The 16835-nt window shown below is 52.8% G+C and overlaps 1 protein-coding gene across 1 annotated transcript in view; it reads left to right on the top strand.

The window, feature by feature from the left end:
* Positions 1–16835, top strand: part of IRAG1 (inositol 1,4,5-triphosphate receptor associated 1) — a 105006-nt gene that overhangs the window by 30295 nt on the left and 57876 nt on the right. Inside the window, 2 exon segments of the mRNA XM_040989123.1 lie at positions 8792–8850; positions 8853–8948. Of these exon segments, the coding sequence (XP_040845057.1) occupies positions 8792–8850; positions 8853–8948 (155 nt within the window).

Raw genomic sequence — 16835 nt, forward strand, 5'->3', positions numbered from 1 at the left:
AGGCACTGTGATAAGGGGCATGAGTGCCCCCAGGCTGAACTTTACCTGCTGTACAAAACCCCTGCCCTTGGTCATTTTCAGACCAAAGTAGCATGCCAGCTGCCCTGCCCCCTCCTCCAATGCAGACATTATGAACAGAAATGACTCAGTCTGGAGAAACCAGCCTTCACACCCTGCAGCTATTTGGAATAAAAATGTTCTAAAATGGACTTTTTTGTCCCAGCCCCAGCAGGTAGCACTGGGGACTTTGTTGCATGTGTGCCTCCCAGCTTTGGCACTGGACTGTGAAACAGGCTCAGGTGCAGAGGTCAGGAAGGTATGAGATGGACATGCCCCTGAGCTGAGCAGGGTAGTGCCTGTGCCAAGCTGACCATGGCAGCTGTTTGTTGATGCTTTCTTGCTAGTAGAGGTGGAGTCAGGTTGGCCCCCACTGCTGCTTCTCCTCAGCTGTGAGCATGCAGGGAGAGGGTGCACCTGGAGCCCAAGCTGTCAGTCATATGAAATGCAGAAGATCTTGTGATCAATATCTTGCCTCCTGTAGGCAAGTCAAGGAGTGCCTCCTAGGCCTGAACTCAAGGCTGGCTGCTGTGCACACCTCATCTTATTCAAGCTCTCGAACAACTCTCTGAGAGTAGGGTCCTAATGGCCTCTTAGAGCCCAGCAGACAGCTGTTTATGGCTTTGTTGAGCTCGCTAAACTGTAGAGGGTAGCCATGGGTTTGAACCCAGTCTGTCTCACTTCCACATACCTTCTCAGGGTACTCCATTTCCTGCTTGCTGTCTATCTCAGACTAGTTTGGACAGATGATACTTCCAGATGGATGGCCATTGGGCTGGTGGGACACTGTCCATGGAGCAGGGCTCGATCTCCTGGAATGAGACAGGCTCAGACTCAGGGTCAGGGACCTCTCCCCACAGGTGCATTCCTCTGAGGCCCAGGCCATAAGGAGAGAACCCTCTCTCCTGCCTCAGGATCACTAAGTACCTTGAGTAGGAGTCAGGTGGATGGCATGGTGCCAGGTTCGCTTTAGGTTCATCAGCTCTCCCAGATGGTGCTGGTTGTTGGCCACGTTCATTGGACTTGACTTGAATTTGATGAATTAGCCAAGAAGGCCCAGAGGGGTATCTTGCAGGTGAAGCTATGGCTTCAGAGAGGTGTGTCTTTCTATTTCAGCATTTATAACTGGGGAGATTCTTTCACATCTGGTTTGGGCTTTTCTTGGAAAACAGACAGATCTGATCCACCAAAGACAATATATTTTCATGACCTGGAATTGAGTAGCAGCTGCCCTTGTTGGTGGCCCCCATATTCTCCAGTCCTCCATGGTTTCCATAACTCTAGAGTGTCTCATTTGCCTGTTTGACCTTCCAAGAATGTGACCTTGTGTGTGAATTCTGTTTGGATGGGAGCAGGTTGCCAAGCCAAGCAAAGCCTTCTCATCTGCTTAGTGGAGACATGACATGATGTCATTAATTCAACAAACATGTTGTGAGGCACTCTTCTGGGTTTGATCTTATCCTACAGATGGGACATAAAATGTAGAAGAAGGCGTGTCCACCCCTGCTGTTGGGATGCTCAAGTGTTAGACGAGCTGCTTTCTGTGCAAAGCGCTTTGGAAGAGCAGGGTAGCCAGCTGAGTATGTTCCCCTACCCCAAGACGTTTGCTCCTCAGCCCTATGACCTAGGACTGTGCTGTCTTAAACGGCATAGGGTTCTCTACACCTGTGATTCCACTGGGGATGCTGGCTAGAGATATTACCACACATGACCTGGATAGGCCCAATGTCGCCATCATAATGGCCTTTGTAAGGAGACAGGTTGCTCCGAGACCAGAAGGAAATGTGGAGGTGGAGACCGAGGTTGAAGGCAGAGAAGATGGTAGCTACGGTGCCAGCTCTGATATTAAGCAAAGAGTCACTGGTAGTGAGAACCAGCGCTGCCTCCAGGGTCTGGAGGGGGCAGGGAAGGGGGTTCTTATAGAACCCTGGAGCCTCCATGAGGGACTCAGCCTCCTGCCTCATGGATTGCAGCCCACAGAGGTGGAGTTTTGACCTCAGACTTGCAGAATTATAAGATAACATGCTATTTTAAGCCCCAAGTTGGAGGTGATGAGTTACAGCATCAGAAAGAATGAATACAGGAAGGGAGTAATAACATTTTCTAGGGTGGAGGGAGTGGAGGAGGATTAGATTTAGGAAGGAGGGGATCTTTGAAATGGGTAAGTAGGAGTTGATCAAGTTTAGGAAGGGGAGTCCAACTCCGGGAAAAGGGTCCCGGAGGAGGGAGCAAACAGGAAGGCGTGCTGGAAGGTCAGCTGCTGTCCTTTGTCCCTGGAGCAGGAGGTGACTGAAGGCTGAAGGGAGTCCAAAAGGAGTGGCTGGGGGGCTGGGGGCTTTACTCAGGACTGGTCTCATAGGAAAATGAAGCTCCCAAAGCACCAAGGAGCAGGACCGGCAGATTCAGGCTGTCCCTGCAGAGGGCATATGGAAGTGGCCAGATCTGAAGCAGGGAGACCAGGGAGACCTTTGTTGTGACTCAAGTCATACTTAGCTGGGACAAGGGTGACACTCATGGAAAGGGGGTGGGGTGGCGGTCAAAGGCCTGGGATTGACAGCCTGAAATCAGACCAAATGCAGAGGGTGACAAAAACAGACAGAGGAGACCCGATGGTTCTGAGCTTCTCATTAGAGTGTTGTTCACAAGGAACCTGGGGGCATGGGCTCCACTGGCTCCACTGGGTACCACTGGCTCCCTCTGGGACCTGGAGCCTGCCAAGGGCCCATGGTTGACTTGGGAAGAGTTGAACAAATGTGCTTGACAATCAATCGCCAATCACTATGCCATGGTGGCGGGATGCAAAGTTGGCAGGAGCCAACCTGGGGCAGGAGGCTTGAGATGGAGCAGCTCAGGGATATGCTGGCTACTGTTCAGCAGCCAGCTTGCAGGTGGGGGTAGGGTAGGGGAGGTGTGTAGCATTAGCTGTTTCTGCAGGACCAAGTTGTGATGCTACAGCACTGGCTGTGACCCTGGAAAGAGGTGGACTGCAGCTGTACAGAGAATCTAGTGGGCAATGTCCATTCTGCAGGGACATGAGAAACCAGTTGTCTGCGAGCTCAGGTAACAGGAAAACAAATTATTGTAAAGTAGTTACTTGGAGTAGTTATTTCCTTTGTGTATCCTGTAACTCAATCAGGTACTAATGTCTGCTTAACGACCTGCTCGCAGAGTTCTGGTAACATTGACTTGGCCTGAAGGGAACTGGTACAAGGAGGCTGCTGCATGCTCCTGCCAAGTCCCCAGCTTCTCACCCAGCCTCAGGGACTCCCTCTGCGCATGCACCTGGAAGAGGCAGGCAGCTGAAGCCTGGAGCACCAGCAGGTCCCCTGGTCCTTAGCTTGTCCCTGGCACTTTGCATCAGTTCCCTTGCCCTTCAGGTGATCTCTTAGACCCCCAGGCCCAGGTGCACTTTGGGGTCGGTCCATGAGCTGAGGACCAAGACTCATGAGCTGCCTTCATGGGGTGAATGTCCTGGGCATCTTGGAACAAAGCAAGCAAAAGATTGATTTGTGCCGGGAGCCAGATGGAAGGCTCAGCCGCTTTTCTGCTGTGCCTGGTGCTTTTGAAGTGCCTCCGATTGAGCAATGGCACATATTTCCAAGAAGGAAAAAATTTTTTTCAAGTGTACTTATTTTTAAAAAAGAATTGCTGAAGTGAACAAGCTGCAAAGGAAACCTGCTCTGGCTGATTTCCCGGCTCAGCCAGGAGAGCAGGAGTCGGGTGCAGGGGGAGCTACAGGCAGGGCTTGGGGTGTGGGGGAGGCATCCCAGGGACTCCCCATCACCCCCTCCTTCCCTAGAACCCTTAGGAGTGGCACCTTAGTTTACGGTGGCTTCCAGGAAGCTAGACTGAAGACAATGTGTCCTGGCTGATGGTCGTCAGCACATCGCCCTGAAACATCCTGTGGCTGTTTCTGCTCTACCTCTCTGGTCACACTCGCCCCCACTTGTGTTGGGAAAGGGTGACTTTCTTCCATGGGACATTCCCCCCAGGTTTTTCTGTGGACTTCAAGCCCTTCCCATGCCCTCCCCATTAGCCCCAAGGCCTTCAGGACAGTGCTACATGCCGCTCTCCCAGCCTCCTGCTGCCACCCTGCCACCCCAAGTCAAGGAGCACAGAAGGGCCTGACCCTGGGCTCCAGGGAAGAGCAGTGCAGGCAGAAGGAGTGAGGGCCAGCCTCTCGCTCAGGCCAGCCTGCTCCCTGCCGACCTCAGCACTTCTGAAGGCCTGCCTTGGTGCAGCCTGGTGTGGTCTGAGCAGGTGCATAATACCTCCCAGGCACCCCCCTCCCAGCCTTGCTAGGGTCTTCAGGGTGGAGAATGTCAGAGAAAAGTTGAGTTGGGAAGACTTCACAGAGTTGCCCAGGACAGGCCTCCCAGAGGCCCTGTGAGGCCCCCAGCCCATGCGCCCAGCATCTGATAGCAGCACTTCCCTGCCCCTCCTCTGCTGCCTGTGAAACAGTCTCCCCACACTCCCGCCCTTCCCCCGCAGGCTGCTCTGCAGGACTGATGCTGGGGTCTGAGCATGCTGGGTGTAGCTGTGCCTGCTCAGCCTTTCTTCCACCCACCTGCCCTGGACAGCAGCTGCCAGGCCCACTACTGGCCATGCCCCCTTTCAGGACCGACTCCACCCTAGGCCACAGCTCTTACTCGCAGAATAACTTCTGTCCTTGGGGAGGCTCCATCACCACAGGGTTCAGGAAGAGAACAGGCTTTTAAATCAGAATAGGACAGGCGTGGGCTCACCACATACAGACACAGGGCTGACTATACCACAGGCGTGGACTGGCCACACCACAGACATGAGGCTGACCACACCACAAGCATGATGGGCTGACCACAGCACAGCCAAGGGCCCACCACAGCACCATGTCCTCTCTGCCCAGGGACATTTGCAGAATGACTCTTGGTGTTCTCCAGCAGCTGTGAGTAGCCCAGCCATAGTGAGTAGCAGTGTCCATGGCATGCTGGGTCCTGCAAGGTTAGCTGTGGTCCCATCTGATGCTCTTTATGCACATGATGATCCTAGGTACCAGCCACTCTGGGTCCTGGCTGTTTCAGCGGTGCCATGGCTGAGGGAACTCAGCTGCCCTAAGCCGGGTTCACACCGAGTCCCTGCTCTGTGTCAGCATCTGCTGATTTAGACCTTGCAACACCCTAAAAGGTAGGTGCAATCACCTCCATGGAACAGATGAGGAAGCCGAGGCTGGGGGGAAAAGGGGCAGAGAGGGAGTCAGAATGAATTCCCACCAGTTAAGTAGCCTTCGGGCAGTGTCCCCGGGCTAGGAGGCGGGAGGGGACTTTCTGGAAGTGGACCTCCCCTACTCAGGCTGTCTTACAGGGTTGCAGTAGCCAGCCCTGCAGTGGGCCAGGCCTGGGAACACTCCAAGGCCTCTCTCAGCACTGAGTCAATGGCTGGTGCTCCAGGCTTGTACGACCTCCTCTGACACCGACCCTCACCCACAGGGGTGTTCTGGATGTATGGCAGGGCGGGGAAGAGAAGAGGCTGCCTCCCTCTGCCCTCATGGTTTGTACAGGGGCTGCAGGATGTGCGCATGGCCGGCTTCAGTGAGTCCCTTGGTCAAGTTCTTCATCGAGCATGCGATGAAGCAGTGATATTAATAGCAACCTAATCTCTTTCACATTCTTTGTGCTGCTCAAATGAAAGGAAAAATGCAAAGCTGGAAGAATAAAAAAAAAAATCCTCCCTTCTGAGAATAGTTAGTCATTGCAGAAATGTCAGTGGTAGCTTGGGGTAACTCCTTGTTTCCCAGCAGGACCCACAGGCTTCCCAGCCTGTGCCCCTGGGATGTGGCAATGGTTTCTGGGCAGGGTCTGAGGCCTGGGATGGGCAGCTTAGGGGTCACCACCTGCAAAGTATGTCACGGATGAGCCTGGTGGCCCTGCCAGGAGTTAGAGAAGCAGAGTTCCTCTGTGGACCCCAGCTCTGCCATCCCCAGGCCATGTGACTTTGGCAAGTCCTCATTTCCTCACTTGTACTCCGGTTCTCATGCTAATGGTCACAGTGTCCCTGCTAGCCATCTCTCTCCCTCAGGGCTTTGAGGTCATGAAGGCATGGACCCTGGAAAGATTGTTGCAAACCCTTGGCCTTTGTGATTGCTGGAGATGGGAGTGGGTGAGCATGGAGAATCCTGGAGGCCTGCATAGCAGCGCTGGGCTGGCTTGTCCACCACCCTTCCCAAGGCAACCCAAGTGCGGGAAACCTCTCGCACTGGCTGCGGAGTGCAGCTTGGGGGTGTGGACGGGGAGCCCGGCCATTGCCCTTGTTCTTTGGCATCCACCAGGTCTCCTGGCAGCTCTTCCCAGGGGCAGAGCTTATGCTGTAGGTGGGGCTTCCTGGGGGTGAATGGCTAATGGACAAACTAATGGGCAGGTGTAGGGCTAGAAGTCACAAGGTGAGGGTTCGATGACAGATCCTGATGAGATTGCTGTATCCAAGAGGAGGGATGAGTGGATGAGTCACAGGGCGTGGCATGGCGTGGTGTGGTCGGTGTTGGTGCTGCCTGTTCTCGCCAGCCCCCATTGGCCTTTGCTGGAGATGGAGAGACCCCCATACAAGGAAGACTTTCTGCAGAGTGGAATGAGAAGACAAGGGTAGTGCTGGAGTGGGCCTGGCCTGGATCATAACTGGGGCTTGCCACATGCTGGCCTGTGTGATCGATCAGGAGCAAGGTACTGAGTGAGGTTCTCTGTGCCTTTGTGCTCCTGTCTGTTAAATCCTACACATGAAAGACACTCCCTTCCCCAGCCTCGTGCTGGACTCCCTCAACAACCTAGCAGCGCCCAAAGAATGAAACCAAAGGACTGTGTCTGAACTAGCTTTGTTTCCCGAGCAGGTAAAATATTCCAGCATGGCTCAGGGACTGCTCACCTCTTCAATTACATGAGTGATTATTTATGCAGATAGCCATCCCTACAGAGGTTCATGCATGATTTGTTTCGGGTACAAATAGCCTGGTCAAGTTACTTCTGCCCTCTTCAATTTTGCATCCTATACAAGGGGTCAGGCTGCACCAAAGCCCTGGCTGGGACCAGCAGGAGTAGGATCAAAACAGCCAAGGGACCCTGGGGACTACCCGCTGCTAACCCTGAACCCACCAGACTGGAGAGGCAGCCAGAAAAGCCCCCAGGAAATGGGTTCACGAAGGCGTGGTGCGCAGACCAAACATAACTAAATATTTTTGCCTTTTATGGGCCAGTGCTCTCGAGTCCCACTTCCTGGAGGTCGTATTCTAAACTTTGCTGTGATGGATGTGAGGGCCGCGTGCCCACGAGCTCCGGCGGAACCCAGATGTCACCCCAAGGGAGGGACACTGCCTTTACCTTGCTATTTTAAGCCGTGAGTTTATAATAATGGGCGAGAGAGAAGGCCAACAGGGCAGATGCAGCGTGGGAATGGCCACAGCAGGCAAGGCTGCTGGGGTGCCCCCCGAGGAGCTAAGGGTTGCAGCATGTCCAGGAGCTACCCTTGGTTCATGCTACTAACCCTTTCTGGGCACCACTGCTGTCATGGCAGCTGAGGCCCAAGTGGAGATAGCAGAGACTGACGCCTGAGCCTACCCTGGGCAACCTCAGTGCCTGCTGTCATTTGGGATAGCAGACACACACCTGTTGTTGCCAAGTGCAACCTTCCCTACAACTTTTCACTGTGCAAATGTTTACCCCCTTATTACACTGTTTGCGAACTGTCCTCCTTTGCTGGACCCTATGACTCCCAAGGGCCAGACCACATTCTCCTTGCCACCTCTGTGAGAGCAGCTGCTGGCACACACTTAGCAGAGCGGGTGTTAATAACTATTTGGGAGCTAAGAATGCCCAAGTCTAAGATGACATTTCTGGAGATGACCAGTAGGGGGCGACCCAACTGTTTCAGTGCAAAGAGTTCCTCAAGCCAAGATGGTGGTCACACAGGTAATATCCTGTTCCTGAAGCTCTGGTCCTATAGCCAGCAGTCAGCAGCTATTTGTAGATGAATCTTTTGAATATTCATGATGAGTCAGATCCCTTGTCTGCCCTGGGGAAGTGAGCTAGCTGTGAAGGGGTCTGTTGGGGCTGTTGGCTCTAGGGTCTCAATGAATCCTTTCTGTGGGACAGGGGTGAGCCTAATATCGTGAGACGTGACTGGACTTTCTGGCTCTTTCTCTTGCAGCTCCTAGCAATGAGGAGCATGGCATGTAGTGGGGACTCAGCCAGTGATGTGGGGGAGGAAGTCAGGAAACACTGTTAGTTCCCACCGGCACGGCTAGGGAAAACTGCATGGTGTCAAAGAAAACAGACCAGGCCAACACGCAGCCGGCCCTGGCTCCAACTGTTTGGTGTGACTCCAGGTGAGTGGCTTTCACGCTCCCGGGAAGTTCTCTCACCTCTACAAGGGGAATCTTCAGGCATGAAGCAGAGGTCACGACGAGAATGCAATGAGGTGCTGCAATGAGAGGAGCCAGCACCCAGTGACGTTGGAGAGCCACAGTGGTCCCCACAAAGCACCCTCCGTCAGCTGAGGTCCCCTGTAGGATGGAGCATGTTGCCCCTCCTGGGATCGCTGTGCTTCCTGGGAGGGAACCGGTTAGATGGACGACCTCTCCTCCCCTCTCCCCAGCCCCGTGTTGTTGCAAACTCAAGCAGGCTCTGTCGGTGGCTCTTGGCTCCTGCCAATGGAACCCGGCTTGGGACAGGGATGGGAAGAGATTTGACTTGTGCTTTTGGCGTCTCCCCAGCCTGCGGAGCCCAGGCCTCTCGGAACACCTTGGGGGCTGACGCAGCGGAGGTTCCTGGGCACACACGCGTGGCCGCTCCCGCCCGGAGGTTGCCATGCCCCACATTCCCGAGGACGAGGAGCCCCCCGGAGAGGCAGCCCAGAGCCCTGCCGGCCAAGTAAGTGCCCCTTCTCTGCCTGTTGGCTAGCCTGGCCAGGGGCCCAAGCCAAGCGCCCTGGGCTGGCCAGAGGGCTTGCTGGCAGCCTGTATGGGTTGCAGCGGGTGCCTGGGGAAGGTTCGCGGTTGTCTGCCCTGGGGAGTGAAGGATACCGAGCTCGTTGGAGCTGCCCACCCAGGCCCCATGGGTTCTATGGGGGAGCCACCTAGACTGTGTCTGACAGAAGCCTGGCCCTTGCAGGCCCCCTCCTTAACTGTTCAAGGTCCCGGGCTGTTGGCACAGGGAGCTGTGTCAGGCAGCAAGAGCCCACTTCAAGAATGAATGTGCAAAATGTCATGGTGAGAGGTGTCATAGGTTTTCATATAAAATGGGAAATGATGAGAAAGATGGAATGCGGGGGTCTTACAGAGATGCCACTGTGCAAATGCAAAGCTACTGTTCTCACTAGGGGTTCCATGTCGAGCGTTGATGTTTGTGGTGTTCAACCACAGGAGGCGCTCATGGGAGACCATATTCCTCAGGTCCCACCTAGTAGTATGGGCGAGGAGGGATGCTTTACTGTTGCCAGGCTTGTCCGTTTCTCAGAGATCCAAATCATCACCTTTGGCTCATTCATGCCCACCCTCATTATGCTTTCTTCTGTTTCAACCCTGTCCAGTTGGACCTGAGTGGTCCTCCAAGGCCATTTTCACCTGACGGTGGACTCCACAGTTGGTGTGCCCTGCCTGGTGCTGTCTTGGGTCATTCTGCAGTTGTCCACAGTGGCCCGGGCCAGACAGGGAGAGATACTTGTTAAGGGAGATGAGAATGAGTGAGTGAGCACAAGTTTTAGAAACCAGTCGATTCTTAGTGACTGCTTTCTTTGTCGGATGATGTCTGTGAACTTGGATGTCCTAATAGTGGGAGCAGAGATGGTGAGCACTCGGGGCGCAGTGGTTCCAAGGTCGTGGGTTCAGATGCTTCGGAGCCTGGTAGCCTCGGGTGTGGGGGGATGCCCTTGAACATGAGAGGGACAGTGGCCCCAGCCCCCTCCCAGTTGGCTGGGGAGGAAGTTCAGCTTGGGTTTTACTGAGTATCCTGCTCCCACCCAGGACACCTGGGGCCCCCGTGGCTCCCGAGTGCAGAAAGCTTGGTGAGCGACATAGAGGGGAACGCTCCCCACCAACACGGCTGCTCCCGGTGTCTCGGGGCACAGTGTCCTTACTGTCTGTGCGCCAGCCGCGGACTCCTCTTGCAACAGTGATCCCTGAGCCCTCTCACTTCACTGTGTCAGGGTCCTGGAGCCAAATTTTCCTGCACAAACTCAGCTCTCAAATCCTGGGCAGCTGCCAGACAACTCCAAAAATCAAAGCCTTCCTAAAACATAATGATGGAGGATCAGCAAAGACAAGCAGCTCCGTTCTCCCTTGATCCAAGGCTCCTAAACTGGGTTCTTTTAAACTCCCAAGAGCAAGGCAACACCAAAGCCCACGGGCCCCTCTCATCCCCAGGGCTGCACATCTCAGGCACAGCTCCAGGTGGTGGGGTGGTGGGGATTGTGAGGATGGGGTTGTCTCTAGGGTGACCCCACAAGGGGGAAGGAGCAATAGGTTTGTGGCCAAGTCAAGGTTAATGAGGCCGCAGTTCCCAGCTCCACCTATGCCTGTCGGCCCTGGCCCAAGAGCCTTCTCAGACTAGAGATGCCATTGGGTGGGTCATCCTTTCCCTCGAACCTGGCAGGATCAGTGCAGAGCCCAGGACCCTGCTGTACCCACGATGAGCCGCTCAGACAGTCTAGGGTCCTCGGGATGGGCTCAGCTGGGCTGGAGCCTGGGTCTCTGGGAGCTGTGGACGCCCAGGGCTGCTCTTGCCAGTTGAATTCCCGCTCTGTAAGCAGGTGAGAGAAGAGCACGCTTCCCTGATGACAGCTCCTGTGGCCTGGCCTCCCAGCCCAGCCCTAGCCGAGGGCCCTTCACGCAAACACAAGTGCTAGAAGACTGGAGCCTGCTTTTGTCTCTGTGTGTGCACACACATGCGCTGTTGACACAGACTCATAAAACATGCTCTCACACACGTGCACATACATGTTCACAATACAGCATGGATATGCACACATGCTCACACACATGCTTATATACATACTCAAACACACATGTTCACTCACTCACATGTTTACACACAACTCTCTCTCTCCTCTCCATTCCTGGACAGGAGCTATAGGCCAAGACCACAGAGGAACTAAATTTTCCACAGGGCACTGTGTAAGGCTGGGCCCTGGGTATATGCGCTGGCTGGCCCACGAATAGGAAAGGCTCCGAGGCAAAACCTGGCAGGAGTGGAAACTGCCAGAATACTAGTCTGGGTCAGGATGATGGCTGCCAGAACCAGCGGGAAGGTGAACCCCAAGCCAGTCACCCTGGGAACTTGTAGCCCCCCACCCCCACTACCTCAGCCCTGGATAGGGGCTCTGTAGCATAGCCCATCACAGGGAGCTCACTCCCTCACCAGGGCACCCTGGCTGTGAGTGGTCAGCTTGCTCATTCTTGGGCCTCCGTGCCCTCCGTGAAGCCTGTATCCTCCTGGGACTGCCGTGTCTCCCCAGAGCCTCCCTCCCTTGGGTTCTTGTTGTCTGTTCCCAGGCAGCGTTTGGAGCCTTGCCACCCCCTGCTTGGGACACAGAGCAGCCTGTCACCCCCTTTTCCAGTGCTCAAGCCCTTAGGCTGGTCTGGCCTGGGCATCCATGATCCTTTGGGCTCTGCTCTGCAGCCCTGCCTGGGACTGGGAAGTGGCTGACACCTGGCTCATGTTAGCTGTGATAGTACCATGGCCATGGCTCTTGCTTCCACATCCTCCTTCAGGAGTCTGTGAGAAACCCTAGGGCAGGTCAGTGCAGGTCATGAGCTGTTTTCATATTTGTGCCCTGTGTGCCCCAGTAGCTCCTGCCACTCCCACTGCCTCACCCCCATCTGCACTGCCCACAAGCCAGCACCATGTGCTGTGAGTTATTTCATTGTACTAACTCATTCCCCTTCTAGTCATCTCTATTTCATAGCCAAGGAAACTGAAGCACACTGAAAGTTAACCACTGTCTCCTGAGATCACACAGCTCCGTAGGTAGCAGATCCAAAACTTGAGCTCCTGCAGCTTGGCCAAAGCATTCTCGACTTTTCCTCCAGGATCACTATGGGGCCTGGGCCGAGGGGCTGCTGTGCTGGATCCAAAGCCACTGCCTAAGGGGCTGACCTGGATGCCAACAGAAGTCACTGTTGGGTGAGCCCCAAAACACCACAGCTTGGGTCCTGGCGTCTCAACATCCCCTTTTTTTCAGCGTCACACACCTCAGTTGGGAAACACATGGCATGGAGCTACCATGCCATGGCTGGTCCAGGGCATACATAAGGCCATCTCAACAGGGTATGCAAAAACAAAATTTAGAATATAAGCTTACTTTGATGTAAGCATTATGTATGCATAATATTTTCATAATAGTATTTACATGATTTTTTAAAAATATATTTATTTTATTTGTTTGAAAGGCAGATTGAGAGAGGAAAGGAAGAGGGAAAGAGATCTTCCATCCACTGGTTCACTCCCCCAAAGGCTGCAATGGCTGGGGCAGGGCCAGATTGAAATGGGGAGGGGCAGGAACTCCATCCATGTCTCCCACGTGGGTGTCAGGAGTACAAATACTTGGTCGTTTTCTGTTGCTTTCCCAGGTGCATTAGCAGGGAGCTAGATTGGAAGTACAGCAGCTGTGACTCAAACCAGTGTTCTGGTATGGGATGCTGGTGTCATAGCACCACTTATGCCACAAAACTGACCCTTTGGTGATTTATTTATGTATTTGAAAGTAAGCGTTGCAGAAAGAATAGGAGGGAGAAAGAGAGAGAGTGAAAGAGATCTTCCATTCGCAGGTTTACTCCTTAGTCGGCAACAACTGCCAGGGCTGGGCCAGGCTTAAGCCAGGAGCCAGGAAATTATTCCAGGTCTCCCACTTGAGTTCAGGGGCTGACACACTTAGGACACCACATTAGCAGGGAGCTGGATCAGAAGTGGAGCAGCCAGGACAGCTCCTTATCCCCTGCTTATATGGCATTGCATGTGGTGGCTTTACCCACTATATCACAACACCAACTCATCTGTGACCTTTGTATTCATGGATTTCAAAAAAAGTTAGCATCATAATAGACTTGTGTTTTAATTATGTTTTCCAAGAATGCTTTGAAGTGCCCTTTAGATATCCTCAAGTGTCTTTCTTGTGTTTAAAACATTTTAAATTTTATTTTAAAAATTTCTTTGAAAGGCAAAGAGAGAGAGAGAGAAATGACAAAAACAAAACAAAGTCAAGCAAATTTCTATCTGCTGGTTCACTCCCCAAGTGCCTGTAGTAGCCAGAGCTGGACCAAATCTAAGACACAAGCCCTGAATTCCATCCAGGTCTGCCACATGGGTGACAGAGACCCAAGCAACTGGGTTCTCTCCAACCACTTCCCATGGAGTACATTAGCAGGAAGCTCGACTGAGAAGGACTCAGATCCAGGCCCCGTATGGGGGACGCAAGCATCTCAAGCCTTCAACTCACCAGTGGTGCTCCTGCTCTGCCCCCGCCTCCCCCGCAGCTTTTCTGTAACCGTAAGAGGGGTCTGCTCACGGCTGTGAAGCCACCAGGCTTCCTCCCCTTTGGCTTATGGCAGGAGAGTATGTGAATTGCCGTCCTCAGTTCCAGCCTCAGTGGGTTGGGCTCAGAACCAGTTGCTGGTCTGACCTTTTGGAAATGAGGGGTGACCAAGCAACATTCCCTTCTGGAATCCTTCTGGAAGGCACAAGAGCTGCTTCTGATATGTAGGTATCTTGTAGAAGCAGCTCTTCTACAAGAACCCTGTGTGTGCAAGCGAGCGGGGGACCCTGGGTGAGGTGGCTGTTCACCCTGCCTCAGCTTCCTCTGCTGCACAGGAAGAACTTTTGCAAACCACAGCTGTCACGGACTACTCACAATGTCCATCCACCAGAGTTGAAAACTTTATCCCATTTACTGCCCGCAGTTCCTGGGAGTGGGCATTTCGCCTAGTGTTATGATGTGTTCCATATCAGAGTGCCTGCGTTTGAGACTTGGTCCCAGCTTTCTGCTGATGCCGATGTCATGGGATCATGCAGAGGCAGCACTGGGATTCCTGCCACCCACGTGGAGACCTGGACCGAGCTGTTGCTTGCCAGCTTGGCTGGCCCAGCCTCTTAGGGAGGAAACCAGCAGATGCAGCTCTGTCTCTCTCTAGCTCCACCTCTCTCACACACAAATTAGCACAACCAAAGATTCCACAATGCTCTTATAATGTCAGTGCTGTCATTATTTCCCATGATGTATGCACGGTCTAAGACAGAAAGGCCAAGTGTTGAGTACCGAGGAACTAAGTGACTGATGCTCCATGCAGACCCAGGCAGCTAGTCTTCAATGGCCAAGTGAGAAGTGTGAAGCACCAGCTTGGAGCCGTGCTCAGTTCCCAGTACCACACTGGGCGGCCTCCAGAGAGCTTCTGTGGACCTCTACAATTGCTCTGATTGGCATTGTGAGGCAGGCAGTTGGAGGTTGCTATCCCCAGGAAAGTGAGAGCTCAGTATCTCATCCCCCCAAACGAAGAAGATGTTTAGGGTCTTACACTTGTTATCTCAGTGAACCCCTAGAAAACTCCTGGAAGTAGCAATGATTATACCCATCTTCCAGACCAGGAAATGAGAATTTGGAAAGGATAAATCATATAAAAATGAAGTAGCAAGGCCTGGATTCCACGTCTCACAATATTGGCCAAGGCAATGGGACTACTGTTGAATTTTCTTCTTTCTGGTCAGAAAATACTGTATTAGATTACAGGAAAGGGCGGGGGGCAAGTGACTTGCATGTGGCAAGTGCTTCTTACACATGAGACGGAGCTGTATTTAGTCAACAAGTGCTGATGTAGCATCAGCCATGAGAAGCCCTATACCCTTGTAGTCTAACACCACCACTCTCCTGTCTGATTTGCTCTTGTGTTCTGCTGTGACCTCTGGAAAGGAGTTGGAGGGCATTTGTTCTATGCCATCCCTGAGACTTCTGCTTCAGCAGACTGCTGGCTCCACCCTCCACGGGGCCTTGCCCCTGGGCTGCTCAATGCCTCTGTCCACAGGCCAGCAAATAGGCTCCTTGGGAAATGGGTGTGCCCTTGCTGGAGGGAAGGGGCCCATGACCCAAGTGGTCAGGTCTCTGTAGGGTGTGAAGATGAAGTGGAGATGTGTGCAAAACACACATGGCCTGGTAAGGGCTGGGCAGGGGAGGCACAAGGCCCCCTGCTCAGTGAGGACCCTCTCATCAGGCTTCCTGAGTGCCAGGACCCCAGTGACCTCACAACCCCAGAGATAAGTGTGGTTAGTAGTCCGTGGCACACATGAGAAACAAGAGACAGGCAGGTACAGGCTAATTCCAGAAACAGGGGAAGTACTTGAATATTTTAACTGAGGATTTTCACTTCATCTTAGCTGAGTTCATTTTGATCGATGTCACATCCTACATGAGAACAGCCTCAACTAAGATCTCCCGTTAAAAGTTTTTCAAGTAAATGATGAGCAAAACATTAGGATCTTGCTGCGGTTTGAAAGTGATGTGGCCCTTTCCCCAACCCATATAGCAATTTCATCCCCAAGGTCTTGAGTTAATGGCATTTCGGAGGTACAAAGTTGACTATGGCACAGCCTGTGGCAAGTGATTAGATTATATCACTGCCTTTGTGTGGAGTCTGTTGGATTGGATCCTAGTGACAGATTAGGCTCCCTGTCTCTTGCTGTGTGATGCTCTGTGCTGCCAGCCAGAAGGCCAGGGCCAGATGAGGGCCCTCAATCTTGCATTTCCAGAACCGCAGGTCCAGGTCAGCTTCTTTCCTCTATGAAGGTGGTTTGCCTCAGGTATCCTGTTATGATAAGGAGAAAAAAAAAACCGCGCAAATACAAATCTGGTATTAGTGACTCAACATAGAATATTGGTGTCAGCTATTGGGCACCTGCTACATGGTCTCATTTCTGCAAGGTAGATATTATTATCTCTCTATATAAACTGTCTCTGAGCAGTTATATAGTTGTTAAAATTTTTGTGTCGTGTCATGGTTGAGTGGCAATTAAACCCAAGTTTCCTGATGAGGTAGTCTTGTCCATATAGTCAGTGCCCCAAAACACCAGAGGCCACAGCACAGGGCACAGGGGCGCGACACCCCATCTTTTATGGAAATGAGGCTTGGGAAGTGTTGTGAGGGTAGTTGCAGCAGACTGGTCCCCATTGGTTCTGGTCACAGGGTGAGAGCAGTTAGTGCTAGCAGTTAGTGGTTGCAGTCAGGATTGCACATTACAATGATGTGTCCTTAGCTCCTACTGTAAGCAATGGACAGAGTTGTTAATGAAGCTCATTGCTCTTGACTCCTCTGTCCTGCTGGCTGTGAGCTTCCTGGGGCCAGGAGCTGTACCCTTCATGTTTGTATCTCCAGTTCTCAATATAGGCTCCGACATGGAGTTGGCACTTAGGGAAAGAAGGAAGAAAAGGAGGAGTGGAGGGAGGGATGGGAAATAAAAATAGGGGAATTGATTAATTGGGTGGTGGATAGGTAAGTGGATGGACGAATAGATGGGTGGGTGGATGGATGGGTGGATGGATAGATGGTTATATGATAGGTTTGGTGGAAAACTGGATAGATAGATGATTACTTGGCAATACTGAAGGGCAGAGGAAGGGGAGATAGGAATGGCACCAGAATGGGAAGGGAGGAAGGGAGTTGGAGGTGATGGATGGGTGCTGACTGGCTGGCTGATGCTTCTTGGAATAGCGTGAGACCCACTCTGCTGAAGTCTGTGAACATGAGAGTGAAGAAATTAAGAAGGAGGTGGGGCCATGGG

Source organism: Ochotona curzoniae, unplaced genomic scaffold, assembly GCF_017591425.1.
Source record: "Ochotona curzoniae isolate NIBS_2020 unplaced genomic scaffold, NIBS_Ocur_1.0 contig_517, whole genome shotgun sequence".
Taxonomy (NCBI): Eukaryota; Metazoa; Chordata; class Mammalia; order Lagomorpha; family Ochotonidae; genus Ochotona; species Ochotona curzoniae.